Source organism: Camelus bactrianus, chromosome 3 (assembly GCF_048773025.1).
Source record: "Camelus bactrianus isolate YW-2024 breed Bactrian camel chromosome 3, ASM4877302v1, whole genome shotgun sequence".
Taxonomy (NCBI): Eukaryota; Metazoa; Chordata; class Mammalia; order Artiodactyla; family Camelidae; genus Camelus; species Camelus bactrianus.
Genome location: NC_133541.1, coordinates 100398259 through 100422689, shown reverse-complemented (window position 1 = coordinate 100422689; position 24431 = coordinate 100398259). Strand labels below are relative to the sequence as shown.

General features: G+C 43.0%; 4 protein-coding genes across 4 annotated transcripts; all 4 read right to left on the bottom strand.

Moving 5' to 3' along the window:
- Positions 1 to 941: 941 nt before the first annotated feature.
- LOC105061718 (protocadherin beta-12) lies at positions 942 to 7656 on the bottom strand. Its single transcript, XM_074360823.1, has one exon. The coding sequence runs from the start codon at positions 3670 to 3672 to the stop codon at positions 1267 to 1269; it is 2406 nt and encodes an 801-aa protein (XP_074216924.1). The 5' UTR covers positions 3673 to 7656; the 3' UTR covers positions 942 to 1266.
- Positions 7657 to 8312: 656 nt separating this feature from the next.
- LOC105061755 (protocadherin beta-10) lies at positions 8313 to 11725 on the bottom strand. The gene has a single exon (XM_074360825.1). It carries the CDS (start codon positions 11395 to 11397, stop codon positions 8992 to 8994), a length of 2406 nt encoding a protein of 801 aa, XP_074216926.1. The 5' UTR covers positions 11398 to 11725; the 3' UTR covers positions 8313 to 8991.
- Positions 11726 to 11870: 145 nt separating this feature from the next.
- PCDHB16 (protocadherin beta 16) lies at positions 11871 to 16647 on the bottom strand. The gene has a single exon (XM_074360826.1). It carries the CDS (start codon positions 15992 to 15994, stop codon positions 13598 to 13600), a length of 2397 nt encoding a protein of 798 aa, XP_074216927.1. The 5' UTR covers positions 15995 to 16647; the 3' UTR covers positions 11871 to 13597.
- Positions 16648 to 18803: 2156 nt separating this feature from the next.
- Positions 18804 to 24353, bottom strand: LOC105061765 (protocadherin beta-8-like). Its single transcript, XM_074360822.1, has one exon. The coding sequence runs from the start codon at positions 23645 to 23647 to the stop codon at positions 21098 to 21100; it is 2550 nt and encodes an 849-aa protein (XP_074216923.1). The 5' UTR covers positions 23648 to 24353; the 3' UTR covers positions 18804 to 21097.
- Positions 24354 to 24431: the final 78 nt, after the last annotated feature.

Genomic DNA, 24431 nt, shown 5'->3' with positions numbered 1-24431 from the left:
ATATCCTTACTCATTTTGTTCATCTGTACTTTCCTTCTTCAACATACAGACTTTAGACTTTTTGATTAAATTCATTGGAAAACTTCTCCCCCAACAATGAAGGCCTTTTCTTCTGTAATGTAGTCAGTTCACTAAAGGCAAGAGTGATTGGTTGGTACTTGTATAGCATGAGACAAAACTTCCTCCTACAATGGCTTGAATTTTTTAAAAAATTAAAACCCTAAAGGACTATGTTTTCATACTTTTCAATACTCTACAGATATCTCTGAGAAAAGTGGTTTTAAAACTTTGGATTGCCACCCATTAGTAGGCCATGAAGTCAACTTAGTGGATCATGACTACATTTGTAAATTAAAGAGAGTGGAATAATATAGGCAATGCCAGATGCATCACAAAAAAAGCTGAACACTGTTAATAAAACATTTCTTTCTGTTGTATGTTATGTAATATATACAATATAATTTTTCTATTGGCTGTAAGTTTTTAAAGTTTGAAAATTAGTGCCCAGTGTATATGTATATTAAATTCTGGGAGAACACAAGGAGGCAAAAAGTTATACACATTAGCACACAAGTCAACTCTATGATAAACAAATTATTCTTCGGGAGCCTCTTTTCAACTAGATTGTATTACACCTTTGTAACAATGAGACATCTGGAAAATTGTAACTTCATATTCCATGGTGAGTGGCCACAATATTAATATGTATTAACAATAACTCTCTAGGATGAGTAAGGAAGAGATGCTAAGAAAATTGCCTTCTGGCCCTTTCTAACAAAGTGATTATGTTTATGACTGTATCATAGGACATGATTTTTTCACGTATATTTTCAGCAGTAATAAACATTTTAAAATGTTAACTAAAAGTGTGAATTTGAAGTAAAATGACATTTCTTTATAATGATTATTAAACAAGAAAAAATGCAAAAAAAAAACGAAGAAAGGCTTGAACACTTGAAGTGGTCTGCTTTATTTTATCATAAGCATAATTGTGAGTGTAAGTTCAACTGGAGAGAGGGCCATGAACAAAAAGGGATTTAGTGTTATTTAAGAAGGCAACTTAATTACAGATGAAGATCTTCTAGGTTAGAGAATAAGTTACTATTCCATTGCAACCACAAATACATTCACTTAAAAGTAAAGGCGGGTAGAACATGTGAAAACAAAAATAACATCAGTATAACTTCAAATACACACAAATTGGGGAAAATAACGTTGGTATGGAAATGGCAAAAACAACATACATATGGAATATAAAAGTTATAGTCACTGAATATTGAACCCCAAGCTATTGTAGAAGGTGGGATTTTCCTCTATTTCTTTCCCAGGGCATTGGGGCGGAAGGTTGGGGAAAACTGGCTTTAAGAATTTGAACTCATTACTCCCAGAGTCTCCGGTCAGACGCACCTGGTACTGGTAGCTGTGGGACAGGGTGCCGGTGCCGCTGACGTCCACCAGGTGGCCCGGGAAGGGGCCCTCGGGCACCGAGCAGCGACCCGCCCGCGCAGCCCCGCCCCGCCCGCACAGCCGCACCGCCACGAACACCAGCACCGAGAAGAGGAAGAGCGACGACACGGACGCCAAGGCCACCACCAGGTAGACGGTGAGCGGGTCGGCCGGCGCCGCGGCCGCCGCCTCCGCTTCCGCTTCCGGGGGCGGCAGGTGGGGCTGCGAGAAGCCGTCCACCAGCAGCACGTGCAGCGTGACGCTGGCCGACAGCGGCGGCTCGCCATTGTCCTTGACCAGCACCAGCAGCCTGTGCCTGGCCGCGTCGCGCTCGCTCAGCGGCCTGGCCGTGCGCACCTCGCCGTTGTGCGCCCACACGCCGAACAGCCCGGGCTCCGTGGCCTTGAGCAGCTGGTACGACAGCCAGGCGTTCTGGCCCGCGTCGCCGTCCACCGCCACCACCTTGGTCACCAGGTAGCCCGGCTCGGCCGCCCTGGGCAGCAGCTCGGTGCAGGGCGCCGAGGTGTTCTGCAGCGGGTACAGCACGAAGGGCGCGTTGTCGTTGTCGTCCTCCACGAGCACGCGCACCAGCGCCTGGCTGCTCAGCGGCGGCGAGCCGCGGTCGGCGGCGCCCACGCGGAACTCGAAGGCGCGCAGGGCCTCGTAGTCCAGGGACCGCAGGGCGAACAGGTGGCCGTTGTCGGCGTTGATGGACACGAGGGAGGCCAGGGGCACGTGCGGGTCGGCGGGCGGCAGCAGCGAGTAGGTGACCTGGGCGTTGGCGCCGGCGTCTGTGTCTGTGGCGCTGACGGTGCCGATGTGCAGGGCGGGGCTGTTGTTCTCGCGGACCCGCAGGGTGTAGGAGGCCTGGGTGAAGGTGGGGGCGTTGTCGTTGACGTCGGACACCAGCACTGTTATGTTGTGATGGGTTTTCAGCCTGGGAGTCCCCATATCTGTGACGGTGATGGTGATGATGAACTTGTCCGTGATCTCTCTGTCCAGCGTTCTGTCCGTTTCCAGCGTGTAGTAATTCTCAAGTGAAGATTTTAGCATGAACGGGAGGTCCTCTGACAAAGAACAAATCATCCTACCGTTGTCCCCAGAGTCTCTGTCTCGAATACTAAAAACCATAACCACAGTCTTCGGAGAATTTTCTGGGATTGGACTAGTAATTGATGACACGGTCACTTCAGGAGCATTGTCATTCACATCCACCACCTGAATTTTGAGTGTTGATTTTCCAAAAAGGCCTCCCCCATCTGTGGCTTGAATGATTATTGAGTATGATTCAGTTGTTTCAAAATCCAAGGGTGCAGTTAAACTAACTTCTCCAGACTTTTGATTAATTTCAAACGTCTTTCGAATGTCTTCTGAAGCATGGGAAAAAGCGTATGATATTTCCCCATTTTTTCCCGAGTCTAAATCCCAAGCTGAAACGGTGACAACCAGCTTTCCTAGTACGCTATCCTCTGGAATCTTCACCTCATAAAATGGCTGCTCAAACTCTGGGGAGTTGTCATTAATGTCCACTACCACCACCCGAACCATGGCAGTCCCGGACCTGGGCGGAGACCCACCATCCAGAGCGGTGAGGATGAAGCTGAGTTCAGACTGCTCTTCATAATCAAGCGCCTTGTCCAGAACTAACTCTGGGTATTTCCTATTATCGGGATTGACTCTCATTTTAATGTGGAAATGAGAGTTGGGGCTTATCGTGTAGCTTTTTAGAGCATTGATTCCTACATCTAAATCCTTTGCACTTTCTAGTAAGAACACAGCACCGACAGGACTATTCTCTGGGATTTCTAGGAGCATTTCTTTTTCTAAGAAGATGGGAGAATGGTCATTTATATCCCTGACCTGGAGCTCAATCCGTAAAAACTGCATGGGGTTTTTCATTAATATCTGGAAATGCAGCAAACAGGGCTCCGTGGAACCACAGAGCTCCTCCCGGTCCAGCGCTTCGCTTAAGAGCATATCCCCTGTATTTATGTCCAGCTGCAAACGCTGTTTGTTATCGTTAGAGACCACCTGAGCCCCCCTCGATAACAGCTCACTCACTTCCAGTCCCAGGTCTTTTGCCAAATTGCCTACAAGGCTCCCACTCTGCATTTCCTCTGCCACCAAATAGCGCCCAGACTCGGAGCCCGTCTGAGACATTCCCAGCAAAACAAAGAGAAGCAGGACTTGCCTTATCCGCAGAGTGTCTGCCCCTCCGGTCTCCATAACTCCTTTCCCAAAGGCTTCCTGCTGAATCGCTTCAGTTCCTCTTCACAATTCTGGGAAACGTGGTTCTGGTATGTCCACAGAATCTTGGGAGGCCTAAGGGCTTTAACCCTGTTGAATAGCTTCTAGTTTGCCCCTTGAAGCCTTGTTCTTTCTGTCTTCCTAGTGCTCTCTGTGCACTGGTTAACAATGTCCAGAACATCATTCGTCGTAGGTTTTTTTTTCCCCCAGCGACGTTATCCTGCAGCGCCACCATGCGTCTCCACAGATTTTCAGAGTTTGATGAAAGCTACCTAAATTCCATTCACATAAATATCCACCAGAAGCAAATACTGTTTTATTTATTGTGTTTAGGTGAGTACATATATATTCCATCTTCCATAAGAACTGTTTTATACTCTATAATTTGTGATGCTGTTAATATTTGTTTTTAAAGCATTAAAGTATCTGTTCCCACTGTCCACACAACTGAAAATGCTCAGTTTGTGTGAATACAGAAATAAAAAATGTGATGCCTGGCCCCCAGAAGCTTGTAGTCTTTCTGAGAAAATTGAAAACTGGAAACAAAGAGAGTATAAATGACTGTTTAACTGAAGAGAATTCCATCACTCCTTGGCCTTCCTTAGGTGGTAGGAAGGGGAGGTGTACATAAGTGATTTCAGAAGTCTTCTCAAAGGATATGAAACTTGATTAACCATAAGGTGCAATATAAATAGATATATACAGATAGAAATGAAGGCTTTCTGTAGATTTACTTGGTAGCAATGAACTGTGAGCTGAGAGAGAAACAAAGTAAGATTTTGGTGTGGAATACATTATGTAAATCCACAATTTAGTTCCAGCATCTCATAAATTACAAAAAATATTTAATAAGTACACAAACAAAACATGTTAGTTTCTATTGCAGGCTTACTCCTAAAGCTAGCTTCTCTTGGGTTCTTGAGATTTAGCCCAGTTACAGCTATGGTAATCTGCTGTCTCTTTCAGCACAGGAAGAGAGAGTGAGATGTCTTTTTCCCAATCATAGAACAAAGACTTAAGTTTTACTCTGATCAGACCAACTAAGATCATGTACCTGCTGCTGAAGCAATCATTGTTTCAGGGGTATAGAAGTATAGGTAAAGATTTTAGTTCCAGAATCTGAAGACCCATCTTTGGCCTCTGCTTTGTTTTAATCCTGTCTGGGGCCACCTCTTAAGGTTTGGGTGGTTTCAGTTGTAACCAAAGTGCATGGTTGCTACATAATGAGGGAAATTGTTTGGATAGACTTCACCAACAGTGTCTACTAAGGTCTCAAAAGTGCTCTCAAGAATGGGTGGAAGAGGGGTCTAACAAGTTCTCATTTTTTGAATGTTAAATTCAAATTACACTCTTAAAAAATGTAAGCTAGAAACATGGTTGAAAAGTCAATCACTACAAAATGGTAGAATTTGAAAAGTTAGGTGGACTGACCACACACACTTATCCTCCCTCCTTTTAAAATACCCAATAAATGATAGAAAATTAATAAAAATGACATGAACTTGCAAAGATCAAGAATGCACACTCATATGTTTGATGACAGAAATCAGATGAAAGAGCAGTTATCAGTTCCAAGAAATGTCTGAAGAAAAGTTCCTGCATTAGAGGTACTCACAAGAAAATCATAGGCCTGTCCCACATAATCCCATTTAGGTACAAGATTTGGAGGAAACCAGTGTATAAGGCTGAAGTCCATTAAAGACTAAAAAGAAGTTATTAGGTACTATAGACATATATAGGAGAGTTGAATTCTCAAATCCTCTCAGCATCGTACATAGGAAAGTAACTCGGGGCTAGAGAATGGAAAGTTTGTTCTATGAAGAAATTAAATGGGACTACCTCTAGTTTTGGAGACCCTAGGCAGAGCTGAGTGCAGGTGTGAGAAGAAGAGTGAAACTCAAAATAGGGAGATCAAGCAAAACTTGGCATCCTGAATGGTGAGACTTCTAGTCCCTTTCCATGGAATACTCTCCATTTGCAGGACACAGGTATATGCCTGACTCTCTCTCTGACTCTCTCTGCCACAGATGGTATTGCAGAATTCTAATCTAGAGAATATGAAAGACTCAAATAAAAACTTACACATACTGATATATGGGGGTCTTCTAAGGTAATAGCTCTATCCTACCATAATTACATTAGAGTGATGCCTTACCATCGAGGTGCTGCATTCTCACATACTCAAAGAGCTGACTGTCAGTATTTTGAAAACTTATCATTCTTAACTATGAGAAGGCAGTCAAGGACCACAAGACATGAGGAAGTCCCTACAACATGCCAAAACCACCATCACCAAAAAAAGGGGGAAGGAATAAGAGGAAACAGATACACAGTGAAAATAGAAGAAAGTGTTTTAAAATGTCTAATATCCTCAGAGTAGTAAAATCTAATAAGGGCTAATATTTATTGAGTATTTACTCTGTGCTACCCATTATTCTAGTGCTACATATGTGTTTACACATTTAATCTCAACAGTAATGTGAAGTATGTATTCTTATTGTAGGATAAATAATAGATAAGGGTTTAAGTGCCACTTCCTAGCTATATAATCTTAGGCAAGTTCTTAATTTCCAGGTGACGCACTCTCATTTAAAAAATAGATATGATAGTAGTTTTTACTGCATAATGCATTTTAAAAGAATAAATAGATTAATTATAGATGACAGAAGATATTACATTTACAGATCTATAACAGGTGCTATGAAAAACACTCAGAACCAAAAAGAGCTCTTAAAAATAAATGTTTGTTGGCCAAAAATAAAAACTTAAATACAAAGCTTGAATGATAAAATACATTTTCCAAAAAGTAGAACAAGAGACAAAAAGAAAATAAGAACTGAAAAAAAAGAGAGAATCAATCCAGGTGAGACAATATTTAACTAATGCGATTATGGTTAGAGTGAGAATGTAGAAAATTCAAGGGAGAAATTATGATGAAAATAGAACAAGAAAATTTCTCAGAACTGAAAGTGAGATTCTGAACATTAACAGGGTTAATGTGACCATTATACCCATGTGACCAGATAAATAAATAACTGAAACAAGTATTTTCAGAATAGGGGAGGAAAATTTCCAAGGTTTCCACAATGAAAAAAAATGGGGTGACATTGAGAGACAGGAATCAGAATGGAAACAGTTTTCAGAACAGCAACTCTATATGCAATCAGTAAAAGGAACACTGCTTCAAAAATCTGAGGGAAAATTGTTTTCAACCTAGAATTTTATATCCAGTCAAACTATCAATGAAATGAAAACAAAGATACCTTCACAAGGCAAGATCTCAAAAAAAATTTACCTCCTCTGCATCTATTTTTATGGAGGTATTGACTGATGTGTCAGCTAAATAAGGGAGTAAACTAAGAAAGTAGAACAGTTGTCCCTTGGTATCTGTGGGGGATTAGTTCCAATGCCCAATGGATATCAAATTCCCAGGACGCTCAAGTCCCATAGTTGGCCCTTCCTATGCAAGGCGTTGTGCATCTGCAGATTCAACCAAGCTCAGACTGTGTATTAAGTTTGCTATCAACAGTTGGTTGGATCTTTGGATGCAGAATCCAGATACAGAGGTCCAGCTGTATATACATTGGAAAAAATCCTCGTATAAGTGGACACTCACAGTTCAAAACCCTATTGTTAGTCAACTGAATATACTGTTTCCTATAAAAGAGGACCAACACAGGAAAGTATTAAAGGAGAAAAAGTTCTAGGGCGATAGCCTATAGAACAGTGTAACTGAAGCTGAGATATAGGGGGAATCCCAGCAAAATATTTCCAGAAAAGAAATATAATTGATAGGTTTCTGACAGTTTTTAATATTTAAATGGAAAGACTGATAGTCAAATGAGAGATAATATGAAAAATCAGTATAATTAATAGAAATGATGCAAATAAAAACAATCATCAGCTCTAGGAAAGATGTTCAAAAAGGAAATGTAATCATACTACACTAATATATATTTTGAAATATCTTCACAATATAGATAAAAACTATTAGTTTAACTTAAAAAAAACTTAAGACAACACAATTGGGAGAATAGAAGAAATGGAATGTACAATGTTTGTAAGTGTGTTTCTTAGTTGGAAAGTAAGAGGGGCATGAAATGTGTAAAGAGGATTAAGAGGTACAAACCTCCAGTTAGAAACCCATTTTGAAAACCGCGGGGCTATATACAGCACAGGAATATGATCAATAATATTATAATAACTTGTATGGGTACAGTTGGTTACTAGACTTATTGTGATAATCATTTCATAATGTATGCAAATGTCAAATCACTATGTGGTACACTTCAAACTAACATTATACATCAACTATATATCAATAAGAAAAGAAAGAAAGGGGAGATCAAGTAATTAAGAGATTAAAAAGTAAGAAAATTAAATCCTTTTTTATCATGGAAGAAGTGATTAAAGTATAAAACTGAATGTCAGCGTATAGCAGTATAAACATACTTCTTAGTAATATTGAGATAAATTATAGAGAAACCACTCAGAAGAGGGCTGGAGATTTAAGAGTATTGTTCTTTATGATTTTTAGTTCATCTTACTTTTTGAATTTGAGATGATTAAAATATATTACAAAATAAAGTGAATATCTTTCCAACAATCTACCAATAGCCTTACACAAATTTTCAAAATATTTTTATTTATATTTGTTTTCATGCAGGCTATTACACTTTGTTTCAATTTAAAGACATTTTGCTGTTTTATACAGTAGGAAAAGTAAATATTAGAAAACATTAAATAAGTAGTGTATTTAAATAAAATGAAAATAATAGCATGAACACAAGAATATTATACTAGTCCAATACTGCTCACAAAAGGATGTCTCCTTTTATTATGAGCAGAGTAGTAAGGAAATATTTATTTTTAAACACTATTGTTTAGAACAAGATGCTGTGGTTTCTTAACATGGTTAAAAGGAATGTTAGAGTAAGGTCAGAAATGCAGGTGTCTTCTTAGGTGAAGGAAGTACAATAGGTGTATAGGATCATGAGATACAGCCTATGAAATATACTAGGAGAAAAATCAAAACCTCAATTTTCTAGAATGAAAATAATAACTAAGCCCTTGTACAATAGGAAATAACTAAAACCTAAAGCTATTATTTAGATACGGGTGCTAATTAAAGCTAACGGCTGATTAATGCAAAAAGAAGAAATAATGTTGTGAAAACATAGATACAGTATAGTACTGTAAATTGAGGCTTGAAGTTGCAAAACAATTTAACTTGGAGTTTTAAAACTAAACTAATATTGACATAACATTTCAAAAGCGCATGAAAATATAAAAGGAATTTTACTTAAAATTGAATCCAAAGCTATTTCGAAACGGAGGGTTTTCGTCACTATTTCTCTCAGGCGCTTGTCCCTGAATGTTGGGGAGTATTGGCTTCAAGAACTTGAACTCGTTGGTCCCAGTACCTCCAGTCAGACGCACCTCATACTGGTAGCTGTGGGACAGGGTGCCGGTGCCGCTGACGTCCACCAGGTGGCTCGGGAAGGGGCCCTCGGGCACCGAGCAGCGACCCGCCCGCGCAGCCCCGCCCCGCCCGCACAGCCGCACCGCCACGAACACCAGCACCGAGAAGAGGAAGAGCGACGACACGGACGCCAAGGCCACCACCAGGTAGACGGTGAGCGGGTCGGCCGGCCCCGCGGCCGCCGCCTCCGCTTCCGCTTCCGGGGGCGGCAGGTGGGGCTGCGAGAAGCCGTCCACCAGCAGCACGTGCAGCGTGACGCTGGCCGACAGTGGCGGCTCGCCATTGTCCTTGACCAGCACCAGCAGCCTGTGCCTGGCCGCGTCGCGCTCGCTCAGCGGCCTGGCCGTGCGCACCTCGCCGTTGTGCGCCCACACGCCGAACAGCCCGGGCTCCGTGGCCTTGAGCAGCTGGTACGACAGCCAGGCGTTCTGGCCCGCGTCGCCGTCCACCGCCACCACCTTGGTCACCAGGTAGCCCGGCTCGGCCGCCCTGGGCAGCAGCTCGGTGCAGGGCGCCGAGGTGTTCTGCAGCGGGTACAGCACGAAGGGCGCGTTGTCGTTGTCGTCCTCCACGAGCACGCGCACCAGCGCCTGGCTGCTCAGCGGCGGCGAGCCGCGGTCGGCGGCGCCCACGCGGAACTCGAAGGCGCGCAGGGCCTCGTAGTCCAGGGACCGCAGGGCGAACAGGTGGCCGTTGTCGGCGTTGATGGACACGAGGGAGGCCAGGGGCACGTGCGGGTCGGCGGGCGGCAGCAGCGAGTAGGTGACCTGGGCGTTGGCGCCGGCGTCTGTGTCTGTGGCGCTGACGGTGCCGATGTGCAGGGCGGGGCTGTTGTTCTCGCGGACCCGCAGGGTGTAGGAGGCCTGGGTGAAGGTGGGGGCGTTGTCGTTGACGTCGGACACCAGCACTGTAATGTTGTGCTCCGTTTTCAGTCTGGGAGTCCCCATGTCTGTGACAGTGATGGTGATGTTGTACTCTGCTTGGCTTTCTCTGTCCAGCACTCCTTCTGTCATTAGGATATAAAAATTCTCCAGAGAGGGTTTCAGAAGAAAAGGCAGATTGTCTTGAATGAAGCAAATCATCTTTCCATTTTCTCCAGAGTCTCTGTCTTTAATCCTAAAAACAGCCAGTACCGTCTCAGGAGAGTTCTCAGCCACACAGTTCGAAAGTGATGACATGATCAGTTCGGGGGGATTGTCATTGGTGTCCAATACCTCCACCAAAACTGTACATCTTGCAGAAAGGCCCCCACCGTCGATTGCCTGTATATTTATTTTATAAGACTTCACTAGCTCATAATCAAGCAACACTCTGAGAACTATTTCCCCAGAAATAGGATTGATATGAAAGGTTGTTCGAATATCTTCAGAAGCATCAAAAAATGAATAGGATATGTCTGCATTGACTCCAGAGTCTACATCTGCTGCAGAGACTTTAGCAATAAGGGACCCTACTGGGCTGTTCTCTGGAGCCTGGGTCTCGTAGATTGCCTGAGAAAACTGAGGGGCATTGTCATTGATGTCCAGAATCACAATATGTATAGTGGTGGTTCCAGACCTGGGTGGTGACCCACCATCCAGCGCAGTGAGTATTAAGCTGAGTTCTTGCTGCTTCTCCCGATCCAGCGCCCTGTCCAAAACTAGCTCTGGGTATATTATGCCTTCGTCACTGTCACTAATTTTAATATGGAAAAAAGAGTTGGGGTTGATGGTATAATTTTGGACACCATTAAGTCCTCCATCTGAATCCTGTGCTCTTTCTAGCTGAAATGCAGTCCCTTCGGCTGTATTTTCTAATATTTTTAAGAGTGTCTCTTTGTCTTGAAACACTGGTGAATGATCATTTATGTCCCTTACCCTCAGCTCAGCCCGGTAAATCTGAAAGGGGTTATCCATTAAAATTTGGAAATACAGCATACAGGGCTCTGTGGGCCCACACAGCTTTTCCCGGTCCAATTTCTCATTTGTGAGCAAATCCCCAGTCTGAGAATCCAGGAGCAAGTGTTGTTTGTTATCATCAGAGACCACCCGGGCTCCTCTTGCAACCAGCTCCCGGTCCCCTAGCCCCAGATCCTTTGCTAGATTGACCACAAACGATCCTCTCTCTGTTTCCTCTGTCACTGAATAACGTCCAAACCCAGAACCTGCCAAGGATACTCCCCAAAACAGAAAGAGAAACAGGACTTGCCTTTGTCTTGAGAAGCGCAACCTTCCAACCTCCATAGCTTCTTCTGAACAAGTATTTCCTCAATACTGGTCACAACCACAGATCCCAGCATTAAGAAACAGCAGCCGCAAACCCCAGACCTAATCCATGTAGGAGCAAGGGTCTTGGGATTTTTCCTTTTCTAATCTTGAGCCGCTACAGCTTTTCTTCTGGCCTACCTGCCGCAATCTTTCTTTCTTTCTTTTTTTTTTTTTTTTTTTTTTTTTTGTTTTTTTGTTTTGTTAGTGACTTACGCAGCATTCTCAGTTGTTTTTTCTCCCCATCTCTTTAGCCTGCAGCGCCACCGCGTGGCCTCCAACAGACTCAAATGGCTGTACCTGATTTGAGCGGTTGTAAATATTTATAAATTTGTTCTTTAGTGGATCATTTAAATATTTCATTTTTATTTTCTTTGTTTCACAAAACAGAATGTTGGAGAACTGTTCACATTGTTGAAGTTTTTTACTGCTTCATGGGGGAAAGTTAAAAATCCAACAGTTGGAAAAAGAATGTTTCTAGCAGTTAACTTTGTCCACTTCATTGTACTAGATTTAGTTCTGTACTAAGCCTTTCACTCCAAACACTACTCCTATGCACTGTGAGGAACCTAGGGGAAAATTATGGTGATCTCTGGGACCATCGAAGTAATAGATTTTACTTTTCCAAAATTGGGCCTAGGAACCCCCCAAACTGACAAAAGAAACTTTTCACACCTTCTTCAACAAACTTTTTCAAAACCTAGTTACACTGCCTCAATAGAATAATCACTGTATAATCTAGAAGGAAGCATTTAGGCTGTATCTCCTCTGTGCTCTGAAAAAAAAAAAACTTGCGTAATTGCCTTGTAACTATTTTTGTTCCCTGATTTCATGATAGTCTGTCCTTTCTTCAGTATGTGATCTAGTTAAGAATGGAAATGATGTCTTATTCCTCATTGGCTGGCATATCAGACATTCACTAAATACTTGCTGTATTAAGGCATGCATAAATAAACTCTAGTGAGTAGGATATGAGATAATTTTTAGTGCCTTTAAATCCTTATAATTTGAAAACTGCTCTTTAACTTACTCATTCTTTGCAGTTTGTTCTTTCTTTCATATATCCTTATTTTTCTAACAATTGCTTTAAAATACTTGTAGAATTAAAGAAACTGACTTTTATTTTAATGTTGCTCTTAATGAATTTTAGTGGGATCTAATTTCTCTGCACAAAATAAAGAGTAGACCATACTAAAGCCCACCCTAACTACTACTGAAAGTAAGAACAACATTAAAACATTTGCCTCACAGAGAATTTTGTTCAAGCCCTCATATTTAGAAAGACACTATTTTTTCCACGATAAGCAAAGGATACAGATTAAACTGAAAGCTATTGTACTGGGAAAAGGCTAGCTACTTTCAAAAACACTAATGGTTGAATATAAACACCACAACATGTAATACAGACCTCTTTTTGATGACTTCTTTATTTTTTTTCCAACTGAATGGGACTGTGTTAGCCATTAAAAACTTAATGGGGACCTCTGATTTTTTCAAACAGAATTAAGAGGAACAAATTATTAAATGTTTCTATGTGATATTATAGAATACCTAAATTTTGCTTTTTTGTCTCCAAACTTAAACACACATACACAAACTCAGTATCTTACAATTGTGTTTCTTGTTATTTTCAGATAAGACTGATTAGAGATTTATTTATTATAGCACCCAATGGGGATATTCTATTTTAAATAGGCAGATACCAATACAGGGGAAGGGAATTATTTTAAAAAGTAACATGGTTTAAGAAAATTGCTGTAATGAAAATTGAAGCTGACAAACCAACAAAAACACCAATTTTGAAATAAAAATGTTAGAAATGTCGAATAGTAAATATCTAGATCCCATGGACAGATAATTGACAAAGTTCTAGGAAAAGGAAAACTGAAATTTCAAATGTAAACACAAAATCAATAAAGACCTCTATAAAGTGGGAAAAAATGTAAGTGATCTCCACTTTGACAACAAAGCTTAACTTCACTCATTGGAATTCTAGTGAGAAATACTTCATTGGACTAAAATATGAAGAAAAGGAAACTTGTAAAGTTAAGCAGAAAATAGAAATTGAGGATAAACCAAATAGAGAAAATTAAATAATACCCTATTGGTGGTGTGGATAAAAAGTTTAATTAAAAATATTAGGAGTAAATATCTTTATTAACTAGGTTTTTATCAATAATTAAATCCCAAAGCTATTCCTAAACGAGGGATTTTCTTCTATTTCCCTCCCTGTACTCTGGGATTCCAGATTGGGGATAGTTGGTTTGAGGAACTTGAACTCGCTGGTCCCAGTACCTCCGCTCAGACGCACCTGGTACTGGTAGCTGTGGGACAGGGTGCCGGTGCCGCTGACGTCCACCAGGTGGCCCGGGAAGGGGCCCTCGGGCACCGAGCAGCGACCCGCCCGCGCAGCCCCGCCCCGCCCGCACAGCCGCACCGCCACGAACACCAGCACCGAGAAGAGGAAGAGCGACGACACGGACGCCAAGGCCACCACCAGGTAGACGGTGAGCGGGTCGGCCGGCGCCGCGGCCGCCGCCTCCGCTTCCGCTTCCGGGGGCGGCAGGTGGGGCTGCGAGAAGCCGTCCACCAGCAGCACGTGCAGCGTGACGCTGGCCGACAGCGGCGGCTCGCCATTGTCCTTGACCAGCACCAGCAGCCTGTGCCTGGCCGCGTCGCGCTCGCTCAGCGGCCTGGCCGTGCGCACCTCGCCGTTGTGCGCCCACACGCCGAACAGCCCGGGCTCCGTGGCCTTGAGCAGCTGGTACGACAGCCAGGCGTTCTGGCCCGCGTCGCCGTCCACCGCCACCACCTTGGTCACCAGGTAGCCCGGCTCGGCCGCCCTGGGCAGCAGCTCGGTGCAGGGCGCCGAGGTGTTCTGCAGCGGGTACAGCACGAAGGGCGCGTTGTCGTTGTCGTCCTCCACGAGCACGCGCACCAGCGCCTGGCTGCTCAGCGGCGGCGAGCCGCGGTCGGCGGCGCCCACGCGGAACTCGAAGGCGCGCAGGGCCTCGTAGTCCAGGGACCGCAGGGCGAACAGGTGGCCGTTGTCGGCGTTGATGGACACGAGGGAGGCCAGGGGCACGTGCGGGTCGGCGGGCGGCAGCAGCGAGTAGGTGACCTGGGCGTTGGCGCCGGCGTCTGTGTCTGTGGCGCTGACGGTGCCGATGTGCAGGGCGGGGCTGTTGTTCTCGCGGACCCGCAGGGTGTAGGAGGCCTGGGTGAAGGCGGGGGCGTTGTCGTTGACGTCGGACACCAGCACTGTTATGTTGTGCTGGGTTTTCAGCCTGGGAGTCCCCATGTCTGTGACGGTGATGGTGATGTTGTACTCGGCTCTTTCTTCCCTATCTAGTGCTCTCCTGGTTACCAAGGAGTAAAAGTTCTTGACTGAAGGTTTTAGAAGAAAAGGAAGGTCGTCCTGGATGGAGGAAATAGTTTTCCCATTGTCCCCTGAGTCAGGATCTGAAACACTGAAAACTGCAACCATAGTCTCAGGCGAGTTCTCAGGGATGGGGCTGGTGAGTGCAGAGATTGTCACTTCTGGGGGATTATCATTCACATCCACTATCTGCAGGAGAAGAGTGCATTTTCCTGAAAGACCTCCCCCATCAGTAGCCTTGATGTCCACTTCATAAGACAGAACTGTTTCAAAATCTACTTGTTTTCTTAGTCGAATTTCGCCTGTCATAGGGTTTACCTCCAAAGTTTTACTAATATCTTCTGAAGGCTGAAAGAATGTATATGATATTTTCCCGTAGACTCCACTGTCTACATCGCTGGCAGAGACAGTGACAACCAGTGAACCCACAGGGCTGTTCTCAGGAATATGCACCTTGTAGAGCGACTGCTCAAACTCGGGGGCATTATCGTTGCTGTCAATCACTTCAATGTGCACCTGGACAGTCCCATACCGAGGCGGAGAGCCTCCATCCAATGCTGTTAGGGTTAATGAGATTTCTTGCTCTTCCTCCCGATCCAGCTCTTTGTCCAGTACCAGCTCAGGGTATTTTCTGCCGTCGTTGCGATTGCGGGTTAGAACCCGGAAATGGGAGTTGGGGCTGATTTTATAGTTCTGAACATTGTTGCTCCCTACATCCAGGTCCAGAGCGTTACTCAGAGGGAATGAAATTCCTGGCAGACTGTTTTCCGGTATTTTTAAAATCATTTCTCTTTCAGTGAACACGGGGGAATGGTCATTTATGTCTTTCACCCTCAGTTCAGCCTGAAATATCTCTAAGGGTTTTTCCATTAACACTTGGAAATATAGTAAACAAGGCTCAGTTTGACCGCATAGCTCCTCTCGATCTAGTTTCTCGTTTATGAGCAAATCCCCAGTCTGAACCTTGAGCTGCAAATGCTCTTTGCTCCCCTGGGAAATTATCCGGGCCGCTCGAGTGAACATCTCTGTCAACCCCAACCCCAGGTCTTTTCCTAAATTTGTCACAAAGGAACCTCTCTCTGTTTCTTCCACTACTGAATAGGGCCCCAACTCGGCACTCGCCCCAGACATGCTCAGCAAAACAAAGAAAACTAGGACTTGCCTTTGTCTCCAACTGTGCATCCATCCCATCTCCATTGCTCTTTCCTGAAAACTCGGTTCACAGGAGCTTCATATATGGCCAGGATCCTAGTAGCTGGGACCTGCACTCCAGCAAATCAGAACTATATCGCTAAATATAGTTCTGAAGAGGTTTCACACTCACTTTTGCTCTGCCTGAGATTCTTCAGCTTCCAGGCAGTGTGAAACTGGCTGAATACTGGAGCTACGTAGACAATTCTGGTTTTCATCACCTTAACCTGCAGCGCCACCATGTGTTTTCACTGCGTCTTATTTTTCTGGTTTAACATTGGATGCAAAATTCTCCTAAATATACCAAGTAGCTTGTATAAACTGTTTTCTGTAATATAAAACACTTGAGTTCTATTCTTGTGTGGGTTTTTTTTTGAGTTCAGAGGGAGCTGTGTTGTTGCACAGGAGGAGTACAAAGAGCAAACTTTCACTTATGTTGGCTGTTTAAAGCTATTTGGGATTAATGATTAAATACAATAATTTAATTAACATTTAAGCTGAGAAAAATATCCAAGTAGGAGCAAAATATTTCCGCAGTAACATGGGAACAGCTTCACAAGTACATCATTTTTATGGTAGAATTACAAATGAGTGAACACTGCAAAACAGCAATCAGTGATGCCTTACCAATACCTTATGAAAGAGTAGATAACTTCCTCTTCTTTCCAACACCTAAGCTGAGGGCTGTGAGTTTTCAAAACTTTCAAGTTATTGGAAAGTTATTTCCCAAATAGATAGTCTCAAGGTTAGGCTTGCCATGTTTGGGGATTTTTTTTTATCATGACAATAATAACTTCTGTTTTATTCTTTTTAAAAAACAGCTTTAATGAGATGTAATTCACATACCACCACAACTCTCTCATTTAAAGTATACAATTCAATGGCTTTTAGTATATTCACACACTGTAATGCATCCATCACCACAGTCAATTTTAGAACATTTTCATTACATCAGAAAAAAAAACCCATACCCTTTAGTTATCATCCTATACCCTTATCCCTCCTGCACTGAGCCCTAATCAACAACTAATTTACTTTCTGTCTCTACAGAGTTCTGTACTCTGGACTTTCATATGAAAAAAATAATATGTGGAGTTTTGTGACTTGACTTCTTTCACTTAGCATGTTTAACCCAAATAATAGCATGTATCAACATTTTATTCCTTTTTATGGCCAAATAGCATTTCAGTATAGACATATCACATTTTGATTATCCATTCATCTGTTGATGGACATTTAGGTTGCTTTCACCTTTTGGCTATTATGAATAATGCTGCTATCAACATTCATATACAAATATTTGTGTGGACATATGTCTTCATTTCTCTAGGAGTAGAATTGCTAGGTCATTTGTTATCTCTATGTTTAAATGAGGCGCTTCCAGACTGTTTTCCAAAGAGGCTATACTATTTCACATTCTCAACAGCATTGTATCAGCATTTTGATTTTTCCACATCCTCCCAAAACTTGTTATTTAATACTGTTACTGACTTTTTAATTTTAGCCATCCTAGTGGGTATGAAGTCATATGTCATTGTGATTTTGATCTGTATTTCTCTGATGGCTAATGATGTTGAACATCTTTTCATATGCTTATTGGTCATTTGTGTATCTTCCTCAGAGAAATGTCTATTCAGATTTTGCCTATTGTTATGTTGGGTTACTTGTCTTTTTGTAACTGAGTTTTAAGAGTTATTTAGAACAAGTTGCTTATTGTATTTGAATTCTTCTGTTCAGGTTTTCTATTTTTATAATTTAAATTGGATTGTGGTAAAGATTAATGATATCTTTATAAATTCAGTGTTTTTGTTAACAGTCTTTAGAATTTTGTTAAACACCTTGTCTAGGGTTAAAGTATCTAGGCACTGAGGTCTGAACTCCTGTTATAAAGGTCTTTATATGCTTTTCTTTGGCCATATGTGGTACTGCTAGACTGAATAATTTTCCTCCAAGCATCTAACCTGGGAAGGCAGAATAATGGTCACCCATTTGAAGCTATCCATGCACTAATCCCCACAGTCTGTAAATATGTTATCTCACACGGCAAAAGAGAATTCATAGATGTAATTAAATTGAGAACTTCATGAAGAGAAGATTATTCTAGATTATCTACGTGGGACAGAACCTTTCCTGGCTATGATCAGGAGATGCGATTATGGAAGAACTGGACTAAGAGACACAATGTTACCAGCTTTTAAGATGGGTGAAAGGGGCCTTGAGTCAAATAACATAGGCAGCATCTAGAAGCTGGAAAAGACAGAGAAATGGATTCTCCTCTAGAGCCACCAAGAGGGAATTCACTCTTGCAGACATCCTGAATTTAGTCCAGTTGGACCCATATCAGACATTAGACCTAGAGAATTATATAGTAGTACATTTTTATTGCTTTAAGCAACTTCATTTGTGGTAATTTTCTTCTTTTGTGATAATTTTTAATAGTAGCAGTGAAAACTAATATATAACATAGGCATGAATTTTTATGCACCAAGAATCTGACTCCACAAAAATTTATCACTCTACAAGAATAACATAATCACAGCAAATGCTAAAGAATGCCTGATTCAGCTCTTGTGAGCCATCCTGTCAGAACTAAAGTAATATATGACCCTCTAAATCTTTTTTCAGCATAATTTTAAAGAGGAATTGTCAAAGATATATGGTTAATTTTAATAGAAAATAACTGTAGCCTACCAGTTTTAGTTCTATTAAATTTCCAGAATCTCTAAATTATTTAGTGATAAAAATTCCTCCACATCATTGCCTATACTTTTCTGAAATTAGTTACTTCATTTAGAATTACTACTAGAATAGCAACTGATTTCAAAGAGTATATTTAATGTGAATAAGGGACTTACAAAATGTATACAATAAAACAAGTTTAAACTTTCAAAATATAGAGAAATGTATGTTAGGGTTGACAGAAAAAGGAATAGTACAAGAAGCTCAAGAAATACAACCATATAGTGCCTTTCAACAGCAGAAGCAACAGATCCAACAACTGCAATTCTTGCAGCATCAAATGGCCATGGCAGCAGCAGTGGCACAAACAGCACAGCTACATCGTCATCAACATACAGGCAGCCAGTCAAAAATTAAAATGAAGAGAGGCACACCAACCACTCCAAAATTCTGAGTCTTGCATTTTTTTCTTTTTAAAGTCATAAGACCATTGAATCAAAAGGGTTCTAAGTTTCCACTTCTTTTTTGTTTTTTTAAAATATGCCAGTATTTTATATTGCTAGATACACAAACTTTATATAGAAGCACAACCCTATGATTTTTAAATAAAAATGGGGTTGGGGGAGAAATACAACCATAGGGTAATTCTACTCCCTATTCAGGACATTCATTTCTGCAACAACGAATGTGATATGTTGTGAAGGTACAGGAAGATAATCAGGCTATCTGATCATAATGAAGGTTGATTGTGGTGTCTGACCCAGCTTACTTAAGTCAGTACTTCTGTAAGAACGTTGGGTTTATTGGTCCAGAGCACTGTGGTCCTTGATATAGAAACAAATGCAAGCTATAGACTAAAAGTCACATTTCTACACAGGAGTTCAATTCGTGGAGTAGGTGGATTTCACTTCCTTAGTTAGGAAGAAAATGATATCAATTAATGCCTACCGTATGGGTTAAGAAGTGGGGCACTCAATTCAAGTGGACTCAGAATATATTTCAGATTTTCCTTTTATTACTTCAGAATTGTGAGCAAGTTATTTAGCTTCTCGAAGCTGCTGTTTTATCATATGTAAAAGAGGAGATAATATGCTTCCTTCAGGTTTGGCAGAGGATTGGAAAAGTAATGAATGTAAAGCACTCTACTTTAAACTAGAAATCAAGGAATAAAAACTTAACAAAGATTAGTTAGATTGAACTATACACTTGAGATTTGTGCATTTTACTGTATTATATAATATTTTAACAAAAATCTTACTGTGAAATCATTAGGATTGGATTCCACTGGAGGTAGCACAAAACTAAAATGATGGTGGCTTAAATGAGATAGAAGTTCCTTTATTTCTCATGTAAAAAAGTTCAGCAGTAGGCAACCCAGGGATGACACGATGACTTCGTGATTATCAGGGATCCTTATCTCTTTGAAGTTTATTCTATACTGTCTGTCTTGGTCCATTACTTCTGTCCTTAGTGTTGCTTTATGGCTCAGTATGACTGACTGTGTTCCAACCATGACTCACACATTCCAAGCAGCAAGGGCAGTTAGAGAAGGACAAAAAGGGACCCCCTTCCTAGATGAGTCATCTCATTTTTAACAGACTTCTTGGAAGTCTTCAACATTTATATATATTTCTCATTGCCAATAACCCAGTCAAATGCCCCTGTTCTAGCTGCCAAGGAGGCTGGGAAAATGTCTTCTTTTGACTAAGTACACAAATGCTCTAAATGAAATTTGGGTCTGTCACTAAAGAAGAAAAGATGAATGGAAATTGGGTGGCTATTGCATTTCTGTCACAGGTGACCAATGTTTCTCAAGTGGGAAACGCAAATTTCCTACTATGCCCTTTCATCTCACTAGATAAACAGTGTAGCATCACCCCCCACCATTTAACATCAATGAAACTAAATGGAAAGCAATTAAAATAATTATATTAAAACTAAACCCGGCATATTAGTGAAAGGAAGCACAATTAGTATAACATTTTAAGAGAAAGTAAGATCAAAGTGCTAGGAGAGCATAATAAATCAAAAGCCAAATTATCACTGTATCAGTTCTCTTTCCTTACCAATTAGGCATGACTCAGTGTGTTAGCACAGTACTGCCTTATATACTTCATGGTTTTAAAACTAGTAAGAAAAACTGAAGGAAATAGAACTAATTATATAGAATTAATTTCCCATTTCCCCCCCTAATACATTTCTAAGCTATGCCAGAACAAGGACTTGTACAACTATTCACTTCATCAGTGTTTTGAGAGGCAAGATTTATGACCATTAAGCTTTTTATAGTAATGAAGAAAAGATACCATTCTTTAAAACAGATTTTGCAAGCAAGTTTAGTATAATTTAAAAATTCATGAGAGGTTGACAGAACTATCACCTTGAACTATTATCAATTTAAAATATTTGGAATATGAAAAACAATTATTGTCACTTAATACTGAAAGCAAAGTCTTTACTAAAGTTAGGGATTTGTTCTATTTCTGGCCCTGGGGAATGGCCTTGAAAATTGGGCACAGTCGGCTTCAGAAACTTGAACTCACTGGCCCCAGTATCTCCCATTAGACACACCTCATACTGGTAGCTGTGGGACAGGGTGCCGGTGCCGCTGACGTCCACCAGGTGGCCCGGGAAGGGGCCCTCGGGCACCGAGCAGCGACCCGCCCGCGCAGCCCCGCCCCGCCCGCACAGCCGCACCGCCACGAACACCAGCACCGAGAAGAGGAAGAGCGACGACACGGACGCCAAGGCCACCACCAGGTAGACGGTGAGCGGGTCGGCCGGCGCCGCGGCCGCCGCCTCCGCTTCCGCTTCCGGGGGCGGCAGGTGGGGCTGCGAGAAGCCGTCCACCAGCAGCACGTGCAGCGTGACGCTGGCCGACAGCGGCGGCTCGCCATTGTCCTTGACCAGCACCAGCAGCCTGTGCCTGGCCGCGTCGCGCTCGCTCAGCGGCCTGGCCGTGCGCACCTCGCCGTTGTGCGCCCACACGCCGAACAGCCCGGGCTCCGTGGCCTTGAGCAGCTGGTACGACAGCCAGGCGTTCTGGCCCGCGTCGCCGTCCACCGCCACCACCTTGGTCACCAGGTAGCCCGGCTCGGCCGCCCTGGGCAGCAGCTCGGTGCAGGGCGCCGAGGTGTTCTGCAGCGGGTACAGCACGAAGGGCGCGTTGTCGTTGTCGTCCTCCACGAGCACGCGCACCAGCGCCTGGCTGCTCAGCGGCGGCGAGCCGCGGTCGGCGGCGCCCACGCGGAACTCGAAGGCGCGCAGGGCCTCGTAGTCCAGGGACCGCAGGGCGAACAGGTGGCCGTTGTCGGCGTTGATGGACACGAGGGAGGCCAGGGGCACGTGCGGGTCGGCGGGCGGCAGCAGCGAGTAGGTGACCTGGGCGTTGGCGCCGGCGTCTGTGTCTGTGGCGCTGACGGTGCCGATGTGCAGGGCGGGGCTGTTGTTCTCGCGGACCCGCAGGGTGTAGGAGGCCTGGGTGAAGGCGGGGGCGTTGTCGTTGACGTCGGACACCAGCACTGTTATGTTGTGCTGTTTTTTCAGCTTTGGTGTCCCCAAGTCCGTGACGGTGATGGTGACATTGTATTCCCCTCTGGTCTCTCTGTCTAGCGGTCTCTCGGTTACGAGGGTGTAAAAGTTTTCCGTGGAGGATTTCAAGAAAAAAGGTAGATCGTCTTGAATGGAGCAACGTATTTTCCCATTCTCTTCCGAATCAAGATCTGAAACACTGAAAACTGCAACCACCGTCTCGGGCCGGTTTTCAGGGATCTGTCTGGTAAGTGCAGACATGGTGACTTCAGGGGCATTGTCGTTCACATCCATGACTTGAATCAGAACAGTACATTTTCCAGAAAGACCTCCAGTATCTCTGGCCTCGATATTGACCTCATAGGACTGAGTTGTTTCAAAATCAAGTTGTTTTTTCAGTCGAATTTCTCCTGTCATGGGGCTGATCTCAAAGGTTTTGCTAATCTCTTCTGAAGCCTGGAAAAGTGAATAGGAAATCTCTCCATTGACTCCTGTGTCTATATCCGTAGCAGAGACGTTGGCAATCAGGAAGCCTACTGGACTGTCCTCAGGGATCTGCACCCTAAAGAAAGGCTGCTCAAATTCAGGGGCGTTATCGTTGATGTCCACGACTTCGATGTAAATCTGAGCGGTGCCAGACCTGGGTGGAGAGCCGCCATCATGAGCAGTGAGGGTTAACCTGAGATCAGGTTCCTCTTCACGATCCAGCACTTTGTCCAGCACAAGTTCGGGATATTTCTTGCCATCACTGCGTTTTCGGGTGATGACCCGAAAATTGGAGTTAGGACTGATTATATAGTTTTCAATATTATTTCGGCCTACATCCACATCCTGAGCGTTCTTCAGAGGAAAGGTAGTTCCAGGAGAAGTGCTCTCTGGTATTTTTAGCAACATATCTCTGTCTATGAACACTGGAGCATGGTCATTTATGTCTATTACTTGTAACTCAGCTTGAAAAAACTCTAAGGGATTCTCTAGCAACACCTGGAAACGCAGCACACAGGGCTCTGTGTGACCACACAGTTCCTCCCGGTCCAGTTTCTCATTAAGCAGTAAATCCCCAGTCTCCTGATCGAGCTGTAAATGCAGTTTATTTCCTTTGAAAATGACTCTAGCTCCCCTCCTGGAGAGTTCCCCATGCCCCAGACCCAGGTCCTTTGCTAAATTGGTTACTGAAGAGCTCCCCTCAGTTTCCTCCACCACAGAATAGCGCCTAGGTTCAGAGCCTGCCTGAGCCAAGCCCAAGAAAAGAAAGAAAAAAAGGACTTGCCTTTGTCTGCAAATGAGCTTCCTGCTGGACTCCATTGTTCTTCCTCGGTGTAGCTTCAGGCGAGGATAGTTCCGCTGTGCTGTAAAGCCCTCAGTATCAGAGGCTGGTTCTTCCACAAGATACCTCAGAAATATTCTGGTGCGTAGTCCTTTACAAAGGACCCAGTTCTCCTGTGGCATCCAAGGTTTCCTTGGGCTTCCTAGTTCTGCTGGGGAGTTTTGCCTGTAAATAGAGCCGCAGCTGCGGTTCTGGTTTATACCTTCTTATCCTGCAGCGCCACCACGCGTCCTCAGAGGATCGTACATTTTCTGGGATGAAAATGGATGCAGTATTCCCAACTCTTGCCAGTATGTACCACTCAGCTATGTAAGGTTACAACACTTTTTACTATCGCCAAACCCTATGGTTGAGACAACTGTCTGAAGGCCTTACAGGAGAAATGAAATTAGTAGAGACTACTTTGAAAAATGCTAGTTGAGTTTGGAGTAAAAAGAAAATATTTATGTAGCATTCTGGTTGAGAAGAAAGAATATATGCAGAAATTTAAAAAATATATATGCATAATTTGAGTAACATAGGAAACTTTCAGAATCATGTACTTTTATTGCCAGGAACTATGGGAATAATTAGTAGCTATGTACCTTGGACAAATAATTTAAACTCTGCCTCAGTTTGCGTATCTGTAAGGTAGAGATATTAATGGTGCTTACCACATAGGGCTGCTGTGAGTTCCCCACTTTACAGATAAAGAAATTGAGGCAGAAAAAGATTAACCTTATACACACACACAGACACACCTGGCATGTAATTTGATGCCACAAGTTTACATTAGTTCATTGCCATGACTAAAAAACACCCTTAGGATTCTTGTGGTAGAAGAATGCATAAGCAGGGTTATCTCAGAAGTTTTCATATCAAATGATTAGACAGGAAAGGCTGGAGAGTTTGTCTAATAGAAGTATA